Source organism: Montipora foliosa, chromosome 8, assembly GCF_036669935.1.
Source record: "Montipora foliosa isolate CH-2021 chromosome 8, ASM3666993v2, whole genome shotgun sequence".
Classification (NCBI taxonomy): Eukaryota; Metazoa; Cnidaria; class Anthozoa; order Scleractinia; family Acroporidae; genus Montipora; species Montipora foliosa.
In genome coordinates, this window is record NC_090876.1 from 6,735,654 (window position 1) to 6,751,536 (window position 15,883).

The following is a 15,883-nucleotide window of genomic DNA, read 5'->3' on the forward strand; positions in this document are numbered from 1 at the left end:
CTTCGTTTAATTGGGTTCCCTCTACAGGTACTGAAGCAGAGATAATGTAAAACAAACGACCAATAATGGTTCATGAAACCACATATTTCTTGAGTAAAATACTTGTAACTCATTCACATGATTGTACTTAATTCCTACAGTCTCAATTCAAGTCTGCTATTTTTTCTTAGATACATTGTAGCCAACCAAACTGTGCAGCTTGTCTTTGTAAATAAAAGAAATGTCTTACATCATTGTTAAGATGCTATTATTTCAACCACAGAAATTGTCAACCATTTATATTTTTAATGGGACCTTTTTCGGTGAGTGATAAACCCATTGATTCCTGGGGGTTACCCAGTGACGAGTAAAGGAGCAAGGGTGGCACAGTTAGGTTAGTGCGTGGCCTTGGTGCAAGAGAACCTGAGTTCGATCCCCGGATCTCATATCCTTGTTTCGACTTCTTTCCTTTCAGTGTAGTCTAAGTAGCTTTAAATCCCTTAAAAACGGAGCACTGATGGAAAGAGGGGGGTAAAATGAGCGCACCCTCGGCTTCCTGGGAGAGTACATGTACTCTCTAGAAAGTAAAGGAACTTCCGACGTTAAATAAGGTGTACCTTTACCTTTACATGTACCTAAAATCGTCTGACATTAGACAGAGTAAAATACTAAGTTTGGTTGGTTTACATGTAGGCGTCAAAGGGTTATGTACCTAAGATGTTAAAAATGGCAAAAAACTATTAATAATGCATGTGTAAAGTTTGACCCCTGTGCAAACACTCTACACAAAGTATGTTTAAACTTGATGTGAGGAACTCTTAGAACTTCAATCCTCTAATCCAATTTTCTTCACTCTAATAGGGCAGAAATGGTCAGCCAGGGCCCCCTGGAGATCCAGGACGGGATGGATCAGATGTAAGTAGTGTAAAAACTGTGAATACTGAAATGTGCTGAAAAACATCTTCTGTGATCCTCCACCAGAGATGCAGACAACAATACTAAATGTGACCTCACACAGGAAAACATACACTAAACCTTGTCTGTTAATAATGGCCGAAATTAAGTCAGTCAGTCATCCGTCAGTCAGCTGTCAGTAATCCATTTAATTTAGTAATCATTAGACAAGCAGCAGTACGTCCATCATGCAAAACATGTGTTGGAAAAGACGCAGACGGAAGCATTTCTTGAATTTCAACAACTTCATCCGGATGTGAAAGTCAAGCATAGGAAGTTTGAAAGCCTGAAGCCATTTTTTGTTAAGCAAGCTAAAGAGAGTGTGTGTGCCATGACGCCTCAACATTCATTTCACAATTAAATGGCCTCTCGCCGGTGCGTGCATAGGCAGCCCAAGTTCGCGTCACTACAGACAGCCATTGAGAATTTAAACGCGTTATAAGACTTTGTATGGGAAATCAAATACCATTGATTATAAAGCCTAAAAAATGCTCAATTTAACTTTCATTCAATAAAATGAATCAAAATGACTCACCTATGGGGTATTCTTGTGCCTTTCGGAGTTTATTTTTCAGTTTCGGGAAGTCCGTGTTTTCAATGTTCTAAGACGAAGTCAAGGCTGCACATTAAGATTTCGACCGTTGTCAGCTCAGAGGAAGTTTGCACCTTGAAAAGCCATCCCAGCCGTGATTTTTTCACGCAAAGCTAAAGCCCCATCATTTGCATAGTTGTATTCGCAAAATGAACAAGGACGATTGTTTGGACAAATTACGCAAATGTAAGCTTGCCGTCAACCATATGTAAACATCAATGAAAGGTGTTGCAAAGTTCTGTTTAATGCTCTGTTTCAACAACAAAATTAATGCACAATTAGTGACTTTAATTAATTTTAATTTACCCATTGACACCTAAACCGCCGTAACTGGCCGCGCGCAATGACCCCTGAATTACCTAAACCGGCCGTAACCGGCCGAACAAAATGGTGTCTTGATCAGAGTTGATCTTAGGCCTCTACCCAGTCTCCCTTAGGAAATCTAAATTTTTTGTTGTTATGGAGATTTAATGATGAAATGGTATATGAAGTGAATCACATATGAACTGCGGATATGAAATCAAGTGAAGCTATGATCTTCGCATTTTAGTAATTTTGATGATGTTATTTATGTTGAGTATAATTCTTGATAGGGAGCGCCAGGACCGAAAGGAGATCAAGGCCCTGCAGGTGGCCAAGGTCCACCGGCAAGTATTCTAAACTCTTTTGCATGTACAGTACACGCATTTGTTGCAAATTAAACAGTATGGGACGTTAAAGAACCCACTCACTATTCGATAAGAGTAGGGGACGTAGTCCGTGGTGTTTTGGTCTGACCTTATCTGGACAGGCGCATCTTTCACTTCCTAAAATTGTAAACTGTGTAACAAGTATAGTCTTGCTAAAGTCCCCTACAAAGCATTGTAAATATTAGTCCTGAAAAGCCCGAGGGGAGAGACTAATAGCTTAACTTCACTTCACTTCATTCGTGAAGTATTAACCATTTCAAGTCTTCTTGAATAAGGACTTACAAAAACCATAGGCCCTGTTTCACAACCATTTGTTGCTATAAACTCTGTGGGACATTAAAGATCATGTACACTATTCAACAGGAGCAGGGCATGGAGTTGCAGGTGTTGCGGTCTGGCTTTAATGTGTCTCCAGTTAGTGCCGTAAGGCTTCAGAATTCCTAAAAGCAAATAATGATTGTAATTGATTGATTGCATGACCATTTCTCTGGTAACTTTAATCAGGAAAAATACTCTTGAAATGAATTGTCTAAGCTAACCAAAACAGGTAATTGTCCAACAAACCATCAGGCTACCATTCCGAAAGTCTTAAGTTCAATTTCGATCTGACCACGCAACCCTCTGGGTCTTCAAAAGACTAGAATTGAAAAAAGGTTCAAGTTATTGGGAGTTCAAGTGTTGTGTGTTTACTTCTTTTTATTATTCCACCGTCATGCCATTTGGTACAAAATATGAGACAATAATACGCTGTAGTGTCCCGGTTTGACCGGTTTAGAACAGAGCAAATATGGATGGAATGGGAGTTTTTCAATGAAGGAAGTAATTATTGTTTTTCCAATGTCTGAGAATTATTTTAGCTTGCTTTGCTTGTCACTCGTCATTTCGTTTATCTAATCAAATAAAGCCATAAAGGACATTTGGATGACTTTTTGTGCTGTTTGTGTTGTTTGCACACGCCCTGAAAGACAGATAATGCATTTAAAAAAACAAAACACTCTTACCAAATGCAATTTAAGCAAAGTAACTCCTTTTTTGTAGTGGAATAATAAATCTCTTATTCAATGGTTTAACATATAATACTTGTCTGAGGACATTTTTCTTGTTGTTTACTACGCAACTCTCAAAATATCCACACATATTTTATGTTGAACCATGGAATAAGATGTATTCTATTCATACAGTATACATTTTAATCAAGTGAAAATGGAACAATTCATTTCTAAATTACAATAGAAATCAGAACGTAACGTAACTTAAAACACAGCAAAGCAGTGAAAGAAGTAAAGTATTAATTAACTAAAGTTGTATCAAAGTTGAGGTACTGGAAACTTTGCAGACCGTTTTCAAAGTGAACAACGTTGACCTAGTGCTACAGCTAGAGTTCATGTGATTTACATGTACTTTTTCAAGAAATAGTCAGTTGCAGTACACTGTTATTATTTGTTATGTATTGACGGGCGTAGTGCGAATTATTGAGGGTTAAAATATATAGAGAATGACCTGAAGAGAATGGAAAATTGCTTCGAGTTAGCGGGAGGTTCGAGTTATCGCGAGTTTGAGTTACAGTGGGTAAACTTGCAGTAAATGTGTTATGGAAATCCAGGGGAAATCGATTTTGGTTTGAGTTAGTGCAAGGTTCGAGTTAGTGAGGGTTCGAGTTATCAGGAGTTGACTGTAAAACAAAACTCTCATTACAACTTGGTTTTTCATTGCATTTAGGGTCCTACTGGTATCCCTGGGCTGGCTGGTGAGACAGGATTCAAAGGAGATAAGGTTAACATTTTGTAAAATAGTTGCGTTGAGTACAATCATAGGAGAAAGCTACAATGTACAGAGAAAAAGATTGAGATACATGTACAAGGTCTTTTCCTGCCATCCCACGTTTTTATTCAAGTCCAGTCCTTGATAATCTTGATAATCAAGCTGAAGTAAGTTACATGTTTAAGTGCCATCTACTGTTTTATGCTTCAAATTTCTGTACCATAACATACTGTACACTGGTAATTTTTACCCTAAATCATTCACATTGCTTCAGCAGACTGTGCAAGGTTTGTAGAGTTGGCTGTTGTTTGCCAGGTTACATAGTTGGAGGCATTAGTCTGCCCTGAGATTAGTTCATGAACTGCTTCGTATTTTGGCTTTGCAATAATGTTTGCATTGCAAAGCAGTCTTTGACATCATCTTAGGGGGAAAATCTGGTACTCAGGCCTGGAGAAACAACAGCTGGTTTTCTTAAAATTACTGTAAACACCCGCAGATAAGCCGCACCTCAAATTTAATTTTGGAAAAAAGTTTTTTGAGAGAAATCAAAAGAACCCCAAAGTCGGGTCTTTAGAAGTCTTCTTCATCCACTGTTCATCGAATGTAAACTCACTGTTAAAGTGAACCTACATGTAAACTCAAATATTTTTCAACTACAATACATGTATTAATCTCCCCACCAAAAGCAAACATGTTTTACCATTTTTACGTCACAATTTCGTTTTTTATATGCCGGGCAAGATGCGCGCAGTTATCAAAACAAGCGGTAGTTTGGACCCACGATCTCGATTTTACATCACAAAGTTCTTTGCTATGCAAAATTTCTTTGAAAGCAGGAATGCATTGTTTCTACCAAATTTGACAAACGGCCAACAGACAGCCAACAGTCGACCGACAGGTTTTTCCCAAAACAAAGACTACCAGTCGGCCGACAGACAGCCGACAGACGACCGACAGTTGGTGAGGTGTCGGTAAGATGTCGGTATCTTGTCGATGACATGTCGGTACAATGTTGACTCTAACCTCGTTCCTCTTTTTTCGCTTTATACAACAGTCTTCCAAACTGTGCGATACACTGACAAGAGTAGCCTTTCATTCTTAGTTATGGTAATCATCGCTCAAGACTAGCGCCACGGAAGCCAAAAATTTGATAAATTTACTTTTAACCATTTTATTTTTGCTTGAAATTGGAAAGAGAAACACGAAGTCATCCAAACCTTATTTATCTGAACCTGCAAAAATAGTAAATCTTTGTTAGTCAAAAGGTAAAACGTAACCCTAACCCTAACCCTAACCCTAACCCTAACTACATAAACTGCACCCCTGATTTCTAGCGACAATTTTTGGGAAAAAGGTGCGGCTTATCTGTGGGCGTTAATGGTATAAATTATGTTTGCTGTAGGTGTACAGTTTTCCCTTGGGTTACCTAAGCAAAACGATTTGGGGCAATTTAAGTAGTAGGGCAGAAGCATGCAAAGCAAGAAATAAGGAAAAATTATTAATTCTGTTCATCTTCACATTTTGTAAATGTGTTTATTTGTAGGGACCACAAGGGCACAAGGGGAACAAGGGAGACCAAGGTGTTCCTGGAGAAAGGGTAAAGTAATTTTATGGATGCTTTGAATTAAAATTAATTAATTAATTAATATTTTAATTAATGTAATTCTAACTTGTATTAAAACCAATATTATTAGTATAGGTAATCACATGATTTCAAGTGCAATTTGGAAGAAATAAGCACAAGTAGAGTAAGTAAGTACCGGTAGTCTTTGAAAAAATTTACAAGTGCTTATTAATATTTATTCCAAATTGCACGAGAAAAATCATATGTTTACTTAATAATATACCTAAAAAAAATTCGAGGTGGTTAAGCAGAAGAAACGCACACGTATAAAGCAATCAGGGGAAAAATTGCGGTATAAATTCTGACATCCAGGGCGTGCGATTGATTTGAAAACAACATATTTGATTGGTTCTAACCAAACTCTATTGTTTGTTAGCAAATCATATTCCAGAATTTCGATGTATCCTTTTTTTTGCACTGTGTTACACTTAACTGCACTGCCCTCAGCCAATCAGAATCATGTATATTTTTATGAGGTTTACATGCATGCCCCCCAGAAAATTTTGCGTTGTCAGAATTGTGGTTAGGCCTGGTAAAAGGGCCCACTGTTGCTGGATATTTCTCTCGTGTGCAATTCCCTCAACCACCTGGGTGGTGAAACTGAAGAAAAAAAAAATTAGAATCAAAATTTTAATCCAATCATGTGAACTCAAGTCACTCAACAAAGTTGTCTTCAAACTTTGTTTTCGTCATCTTTGGAGTTAAAATTCTGTTCTGTCACCCGCCTTAAGTAAAAACAATTGAGGACTCTTATGTTTTTCTTTTTGTTTTAGATTTTGTACATAAGAGAGCAAGACAAGTGTCTTCCCTCTTTGTTTTGAATTAACCTTACAACTTCAAAATCATCTGATTGCCAGTCCAAGTGAATTTGGACTCCGCAACACATATAATTTACATTTAATTAAACCCTCTTGTCCAATCAGAGTCTAATAATGAAATTGTTGATTGTATTATAATTAAATAAGGTAATCTTTTTAATTTGTGACATAAGTACCCTCAGAAATCAATATTCAAGCCTGTGGTTGTATGCACAATTAGCCACTGAAATTAATTTGTAATCTGTGAGATCTAAGGAGTGTGCAAGTGACATGGAAGAAACAATGAAATAACAGAAATGTTGTCAGGTATAATGAAACAGTCTACCATAATTATTGTAGACATGCACATCATGTAAATAGCCACCTCTTATTTAACTGATGAAAGTTCAACTCAAAAACTAACCTTTTAAATTTTTCATAGTTGTGAACAAACGCCATTTTTTTTCTCTCCCGAGAAGGATGCACCTAATGAAGGTTCAGCTGTACTTTCAACCCAAACAGAAAACTCTCATTTCAAGATAGTTCAAGTTAAATTGCCATTTCAACTTTTACTGAAAAAATTAATAGGTTCCTCAATTCTGGCAAACCAGTTTCTGTAACCGACATACCGAGGAAATTATACTCATGGGAATTAAGACAGTAGAAAATTGTCATGCTGTTGTAAAATTAAAGAATATTGATGATGCCTGGTGATTGATCATGCTCATAAGTTAAAAAACAGGTTTGACAAGTCGAAACTGGACTGACTCATCAATTTGTTTGGATGAGCGGCAAATCAAAGAAAGTTGAGCCTGCTAGCACAGTTGACTTTCCTGTTCCTGACTTATCTACAGTAGGAAGATCGAAAGAGACTCTTCTTGCAGGGTAACAACATTTCTGAGCACCCACTGACGAGATATGAAATATATTTATGCCACAAAGAGCCATTCGTACTTTAATTTTTGGTATCTTTCTGAAGACACTGTCTCCAAGTTTTTTTCCAAGTTTTAATCTGTTTCCATCCTCTCTATCTTTGGCTACAAACAGCAAAACATGGCTTCAGTGCACTTCAATAGTCATTGGCAACAAAACTACAGCATAATTTTTCGATTTCATTGATGCAAGGACGGTTTGTAGTGTTTTGAAGTTTGACTAAAATAGTGTGACACTGCCCCTTTAAGATTCCTATGCTAACTGTTGTACATACTTGTGATCTTGTTTAGGGTGTCTCTGGTGATCCAGGAAGACCTGGTATCGATGGCGATCCTGTGAGTATTTGAACTCTTTCTCCTTATACATGTACATTATTGGCAGTAACAAAGGAGGTATCCTTATCACAAGAGATTTCATCTGAATTGGAAATTCCCAGACAGAATTCAAAACACCACACATTAGTGGCTCAGTTGGTTGAGTGCCACGCTGCCATGTGGGAGGTTGTGAGCTCAACTCCGGTCGAACCAACACTCAGGGTCTTACAGGATTTTCTCCATCCTTTTTGATTGGCCAGTGTAATTGCTTTGGTTTTGGTTTTACGACACTCGATGGAAATTCGCTTAGTAGTAGAAGTAGTAAAACCAGTATTGAACTGAAAATATTTATTGTTTTGATGTTTAGGGTGAAACTGGATTGGTAGGAGAACTTGGGAAACGGGGACGACCAGGACCACAGGGCCAGAGGGGACCTGAAGGACCCCCTGGTGATCAGGGTAGCCAGGTAAGCAGATTCTCTAGGTAAAGTGTATTTAGATCAGTGATCACAAGTGGACACTGTTCCATGCTTATTGTGTTTGAGGGTCTATCTTGGTCAACCTCTAGTTGATCCATCAATTTTTAGGGTCCCAGAGGACAAGCTGGTGCACCTGGTTCCCCCGGTGTTCCTGGAGCCAAAGGTGATCGTGGTGAGCCAGGGGTACAAGGCGACGTAGGGGAGAAAGGGGAACAGGGACCTTCTGGAGAGCAAGGGCCTAAGGGTGAGAATGGTAGGAGTGGCAATCCCGGAAGAAGTGGAGCTCCTGGAGAGAAAGGAAACATGGTATGTAAAATTTAATAGTAAACGGTCTTGACAACGTATAACCTTTTTTGACAATGTCTGTGTACATATTAAAACTGTTTCAGGTTATCGGAAGGGGGATTACACTGAACTGAATTAAAGTTTCTCTGTCCATTGCTGTAGAGGAACACTTTACAAAAAGTACAAATTTTTTTATAAGGGAGTATCAAATGCAGTGAGGGATAGAAGGGAAAATTTGTGTTGTCAAACTTAAAATTACTGTAATCGTCATCATCATCATCCTCCACAATAACCAGCATTTTATTGGAAAATTGTCATTCCATTAATTGCCAATGATTTTCCATTCAAATTGGAAAAGCTAGTTAATTATATAAGGTCATGTCTTTCTGGAAAGGTGCTTAACGCATTGACTCCCATGGGCTCCCCCATTGAGTAAAACAGTAATGATGGTCGGTTCAGGCCTGCTTGGGAGTCAAAGTTCCGTTGACTCCTGAACCGCTCACATCGATGGGTAAAACTTTCTGGCATTAGACAGAGTAAAACCCATTACCGGTAAGTCCCACTCCTTGGAGTGAATGATTTATAGCGGAACGGATGTAAAATTTGTTGGTCCATTGACTCCTGAACCTTTGCCCATCGACAAGTAAAATCGTCTGGCATTAGACAGACTCCTTGGAGTCATTGGGTCAAAAAGGGGACATGGTGCATGTATTTCAGAGGTTGTTAAATGTTTTGACATTGCTCTTGTGTTCTGTTCGTAGGGTCCTTTAGGACCCACAGGTCCACCAGGACAAGCTGGAGCTCCTGGAAGTGCCGTAAGTATACATGTACAGCAACCAGTACAAGAGAGTGTCTTATATAAAACATTGCTTTTGCTTTTGTGTTTTTGTATTATAATATACGAATAAGAAGTGATTTGAAAAGCATTTGACTATAAAAAATTGTGATAAAACATTTCTTAAAATCATTTTAAAATCAAAAAAATCAAAAAGTGTGTTGTTTACCATTTTTCATGTGATCTCTGCGACGCAGATTATGTCCGGTACACAGCCCGACACGCATTTGCTGAGCACAAAAATTCGGCAATCGGTAGACATTTCTTAGAAGCTCACGGTAACAACAACCTTTTGAAAGAAGACCAATTCACAGTTTTAAGAAAGTGCCAGGGCAAATTTGATTGTCTAGTATTTGAAATGCTCTTTATCAAGAATCTTAAGCCCAATTTAAATACTCAGACGGACTCCATACGTGTGAAACTCTTTGTTTAATTTTGTAATCATTATTTACCCACATTACAGCTTTTAATCAGCTATTATTTTTTTAGTATTTATAGACCGAAACTCACTAACATATTTTGACTTGATAATGACTTTTAGCTCACGTCGAAACGTCGTTGCTTTTTAGTAGTTTTTTAGCAATCTGTTTTATCTTAAAATGATTTTAAGAAATGTTTTATCACAATTTATTATAATATAATTATTGCTTTCTGTTCCTTGTGTTCAAAAGGGTGTACCGGGTGCTCAAGGAAGATCTGGTGCTCCTGGAGATAGGGTATGTCAATTCCATAAAATTTTAAATGTCGCCAACCAGGTTAAGAGAGCACAAAAGCACTACGCAAATTTATAGAAGGGTAGGTACCGTAAAGGTAGCAAGAGAGGATGCAGTACTCTCGTCAGCAGTAAAGAAGTCACCATGGCAACTGGGCCACAGTCCACCTCCCAGGCACCTGTCAACACATCACTGAGAAAGAAACAGTGTATGGAATGTATACTTGCGCCAAAATACAGGAGGGAGGGAGGGAAAAAAAGCAAGCAAGGAAGCAAAAAAGAACCTCAAGCCAAAGCACATGGCAATGTCCCTGCAAAGATCCCTGGAGTCCCTCAAATACCACAGGCAAAACTGCAGCATTGGTTTGGCTTTAATTTTGCCTAAATGGACCATTGTACAGTTATGTGCTTAGTTATATTACCAGGCTTTTGAATAAAAGTGAGGCTGGAGTTGACCAAGCTTGCTTTGATACAAACCTCACTACTTTTCTTATTTACATGTAAATAGAACTCATTAGCATTAAAACAACATAGCCTGCAAATGCAGACGTATTTCCGGCGGTCGTTTCTCTCCCCCGAAAAATAGCGTCTGCGATATGGAGCTGTAAAACGATTTCTGTGACGCAACTGCTTTGGTTTTTTTTTGGCCAATCACATTGCATGAGAGAACAGAGAGTCAAGTGATCAACTATGAGTAAATAACGCCAAAGAATTAAAATTCACTGCGGTGGCGAATGTTGCATTTTCTGAGAGACAAAATGTTTGGTTGCAAAGGAGAAGATAAATGTATTTGGTAAGAGTGTTTTGGACATCTCCTCTTTAATACTTCGAGCCGATTTATGTGGGCTAACTGCTGCATGAAATGCTATTATTAATATAGATTTAGCCAAGCCTAAAAGCAGAGCTCCCTGGTTATTTATTCTTACTGCGTGTAGGGTTTGTGAAAATAAAAGGTTTCGAATTATCCGCGTTTTGATGCTTCCGGTTGCTGCTTTAATAATTAAATCATTTTCTTTGCTTTCTTCTATAGAAAAATTCATTGGCTAACTAGTGAATTCCACGGTAAATTTTATGCTAAAAACCGATATCGCATGAATCAGGAAACGATGAGTGCGACATCAGTTTTTCCAGTGAGATTTACTTTGTAATTCACCAGTTTGGCAATAATTTTTTCTTGAACCAAATGACTTTTAAAAGAAAACAAGCACACCCTCAGCGAGCAAATGGAAAAGGATGAAAAGCCATTTCAGAGTCAACTGTCAATAGTCAGCGAATAGCAATCATACTAAAATTAGAAGCCATAAAAACAACTTTGTCAGTTCAAGGTCAAAGAAGAGTTTTACTGTACTTTAGTCCACTTTATCTCTGAAAACAAGATAATTCACATTTGGATGTATTTTATTGAAACACGCCAGGTTGGCTTGGTACAAGAATCGGCAAACTACGGCATTGCAACCAAGAAAGGACGAACTTCAAACACGATCTGCTCCAACACTTAAATAACCTTTGGGTACTTTAAACAAACTTCTGAAAACACAATACGTGTTTATAACATACATGTAAGGGCACAATTTTCTTGTCACTGTCAAGGCACAACGAAAACAAGTTGGGCAAACGGATTAAAAAAGCACTTGTTCGCTCGCATTTTAGAGGAAAACAAACAAACAAATCAACTATTTCTTTATGTCCAAAAGAGTACAGATTTATTCCAGTTGACAATAAAAATTTGATTCTTTGTTCCTGAACAAAGGAAGAACCGATTAAAGCACCTTTTAAAAATACGCATCCACTTTAAATAACGCATCCGTAAAAATTACAAACGGTTTAGTGCCTAAGGAAAGAATTTGTGAGCTAAGTATGAGCTATTACTGGTATTCTGTTTTGTCGTTGTCATTCTCTTTCGCTCAGTCCTTTCGTTTCTGTTCTAGACATAGGTCCTCCAGGCATCATGTAATAACCTTATCAGAGCTTCTAAAGATATGCCAAAAATTGCAATACAAAGAAAAAAGCAGCTCTAAGCAAGTTAAAAATAAACACTCAGCTTTAAGTTTACATCCCGCCGATGCTTGACTTGAATAACTGCGTAGCCACCAGTGTGGACCACAGATATCATGATATGTTAAACTGGATTGAAACCAGTGAAAAATGCAGAAAGAAAACATCTTCCAAACCGTTTCCACCTGAACACGAAAAGTGTTGACTGCGTAAGAACTTTCGTTGATATATATAGTATGGCCGTGTAGCCGTGTCGAGCCACAGAAAGCGCTTGAAAAATGAAGCCTCGCTTATGTTCAGGTGAGTTAACCTGGGTTGAGCCTGCAATCCAATCGAAAACCAGTACCTGGTCAGCGGCCACCTTTGGCGCGCACGGAGCTCTGCTATTATTGACCAATACGATACAAGAAAGCCGTAGGTAAAGCGGACGAGATTGAGGACTAAATAAATTATTAAAAGACAATTTGACAGTGACATTACTCATCAAGTTAAGAGATCGGCGTAAGATTAAAGCAGCACACTGGAAGCAAAGAAATGTCTGAGTTTTGGTGACTCCTGCTCCGATGTTTCGCCATAGTAAAAGTATCTAGAAAAGCAACCAGTAAACTCAGCCCAAGCGCCGTGTAAGCCCCGGAATATGCATAAGCTGGATTGTGCTGGGATTCTTAGCCCTTCACCGATCCTAGCGCTTGTTAAAGAAGCCTTTGGAAGTTTCAGTGATAGCTGAAACACCGCTTCCTAAAGTGGAAACTGAAGGTGCTAACTTGAAGGCATTGTCTCTGCCAGAGTCAGAGAAAAGGAGACCAAAGGAAATCTTACTGTAGAATATTCTAGTGAAACAATAAAAACACAATTGGTAATGGGTAAATAACAATCACAATATTTTTCCCAGCAGAGCACTGCACGGTCGAAAACACCACAAGTAAGGACTTTCCAAATTGTGTAGGTAAATTGACGAAAACATCGCGTTTCTTCTAGGCTGCAACATACTTGATTGCATCCTCCTGGTGGCTACTTAAGTTTTAGGTACCGAAAATCTCACAATCTTTTTTAATGTCCTCCATATTGCCCACCATTAATCGTACTTGACTGTTCACGTGGACAATGCGCGAGTACTTTGCGTGTTCCCTGCTTGTTGGTTCTGGAGATAAATGAGCCTAATTCTAATTGGCTAAGGATTTTACGTCAGAGAAATCATCATGGAAATTCGTCTGCGTTCGCAGGCTACAGCAACATGATTTACATAAGAAAAGCAATGAAGTCAAGTAATTTATAAGGCATGATGAAATCTGGAAGCAAATTCCTCTGTTAATGCAACAAAACATGTGCTGCTTTGTTATAGGGCCGAGCAGGATTACCTGGGTTACAGGGCGAGAAGGGAGAAAAAGGATCACAGGTATTTAAATAACACATATTATGTGTGCTAATTGTAGATGAGATATTAATTGCCCTGCAGGGTTTTGGCCCAGAGGCCGAAACCTGAGGAGGCAACCTAGAAGTCCCTGTATAAAAAGGGTAAATGTATTGTAGGGGGAATCAATCTTGATTTGCTCAACTGGGTACGCAAGGTGGTATCGGTGTTTCTTTAGAAACTACCCCCTTCATTCATTGAGTTGAATACATGTACTTGAAGCCTCTCAACTTCATTTCAACATTTTAGGGCTCACCTGGCCCTGTTGGAAATTCTGGTCCACAAGGCAGAAGTGGAAGACGAGTAAGTACTTTTAGTTCTTTCTAAAGTGCCCCTGTGATAAAAAAAAAACCACTTCCTTTTTTCCTTCAGATTTTGAAAGTGTGTTTGCTTAACACCTGACTGGCAAAATTTTGAGCTTTGATTTTTATCCAAAGGCCGTTTACTTTGAGTGTAAGTTTTGGATTTCACGGTCCGCCATTACTTACGTTCAAAACTGACCAATTGGACCTCACATGGTTGGATCCAGGGAAAAGTGACGTCAGAGGCTCACTAGCTTAAAATTTCAGCATGTGAATGCAGCTTATTTTATATGCAAAGCGTGAGTTTAAAAGTCTGAACGCCCAAAACCCCCGTGCTGCATATTAATTCTGCGGCGTACACACGTATTGCATTCTTAAACTAGGGAGCCTTTGACGTCATTTTCTCCTCGATCCAGTTCTCTCAAGAACATAATGTTAGTAATTACAGACCATTAAATAGGAAAAATTACAGTTAAAATAGAGAGGTGTCTTTTTGAAATCAAGGCTTAAAACGTGGGTCACTTAGTGTTTTGTTAACATAGTTTTGAAATCCAAAGAAAAATATGAATTGATTTTTTGGTCACAGGGGCACTTTAAGTTACCACATATCAAATAATTTTCTAGAATTTACACCTTGAAACTGGACTTAGAGGAGCAAATATGACCAAAGTTGAATGATGCCACCTTTCATTTTTTATTGAATTCAATTTCCTTTTAGTGCTTAAGATCAAAATAACTATCGTGGGAGGAAACCAATCGTGCAATGACTGATTTGTAATGAGTTGCAGTGGGCTAATATTTTCTGTTTTGAATAATATAATCTTTTTTATCTGCACAAAAATCGCACATGGATATTAGAAATCTTTTGCGTTGTAAAGTTTTTCAAAGGAATTTGAACATTATCTTGTGGCTATTAGATCGTGAAGATCATTTATGACCAATACGATGATCCTGTATTTTCAAGTGAGGTACATTTTTTAATGTGTATGATACTGTGTTTTAAAGAGATGCGACTACCCCTAGAAGTGTACTTAAGTCTTGATATAGGTGATTGTAGATCACATGTTTGTTTAGAAATGCTGAGCAGTTATTAGCTTGTTACAGTACAGGTAAGTTCACTTTGCCAGCAGTGACAAGAAAATGGAACATAGCTTTCGAGGGACTCTAGAGGACTCCTTGGCTTTCACTGTGATCATCGTTTATTTTTTTTGTAAAAAGACAGACTTGTTTGCTTATATGTACCTTATGGAGAGTAAAACCTTTTGGATGTACATGATGTAAGACTGATTGTTTATTCATTAGTCCTTTCACGGGAATGAATGAGCCCAACAAGTTGACCTGCTCCCAACTGCGAGGCTTCATAGCTCAATCGGTAGAGCATTGCACTGGCATCGCAGAGGTGATGTGTTCGAATCCCGTAGAAGTCACCTGAATCTTCGGGTGTCTAAGATCAGAGACAGTTGCTCGAATTGTTCAGATAAATGCGGAAATCTCTTCTATCTTTCATGATGTACTTAAGTCTTTGACAAATTCAAACAATTATTATTGTATTTTCTTAGGGTAATCCTGGTGCTGATGGCCCCCCAGGACCTTCTGGTCCTGTCGGACCTGCGGTAATTCTATTGATTTGTTTTTAGTACCCTTACTTACGTGTAATCTTAGTCAGGATCCTCTTATTTTACGGCATAAAGAGTTGCAGATTCAGTTGACAAACTTTGTTACTGGTGATTATCATGTTGAGAAAGGAAAAAGCAATCACTGCAAGCTGCAGTGGGAAAAGCGATGACGCAATGATAATGATAAGGAAATACATAACAATAAGAATCAGTTCTTATTATCAAATGTTATCACTGTGATTATTTATGATTACTTTCGTCATCATTATCGTTGACGCTGTTGTTGTCACTGTCGTTGACAGTGAACAACAACAACAATAATGATGATGATGATGATGATGATGAAAGTAATCATAGATGATCATAGTGATGTCATTAATTTTGATAATGATAATGGTTGTGGCATGTAATAATAACTTGAGAAGCATAGGGAAAGTGCTCTACTTATTTTTGGAGACTGAGGTCAAATGAAAGTGGTTCTTTGATGAGAGGGAAAAAGCAGCGATGAACTTGAAAAAGAACCACCAAAGTACAACAGAGAACCAACAAACTCAACCCATGCACATCACAGTAGGGCACTTAGTCGGGAATTGAAATTGGGACCTT

General features: G+C 38.2%; 1 protein-coding gene across 1 annotated transcript in view; it reads left to right on the forward strand.

Annotated features, from left to right (window-relative positions):
* The window catches only part of LOC137967931 (collagen alpha chain-like), a 90,721-nt gene that overhangs the window by 25,842 nt on the left and 48,996 nt on the right, over window positions 1-15,883 (forward strand). Inside the window, exons 9-20 of the mRNA XM_068814533.1 lie at window positions 841-894; window positions 2,119-2,172; window positions 3,934-3,987; window positions 5,519-5,572; window positions 7,620-7,664; window positions 8,011-8,109; window positions 8,230-8,427; window positions 9,168-9,221; window positions 9,913-9,957; window positions 13,291-13,344; window positions 13,609-13,662; window positions 15,221-15,274. Coding sequence (XP_068670634.1) covers window positions 841-894; window positions 2,119-2,172; window positions 3,934-3,987; window positions 5,519-5,572; window positions 7,620-7,664; window positions 8,011-8,109; window positions 8,230-8,427; window positions 9,168-9,221; window positions 9,913-9,957; window positions 13,291-13,344; window positions 13,609-13,662; window positions 15,221-15,274 — 819 coding nt within the window. The remainder of the gene's footprint in view (window positions 1-840; window positions 895-2,118; window positions 2,173-3,933; window positions 3,988-5,518; window positions 5,573-7,619; window positions 7,665-8,010; window positions 8,110-8,229; window positions 8,428-9,167; window positions 9,222-9,912; window positions 9,958-13,290; window positions 13,345-13,608; window positions 13,663-15,220; window positions 15,275-15,883) is intronic.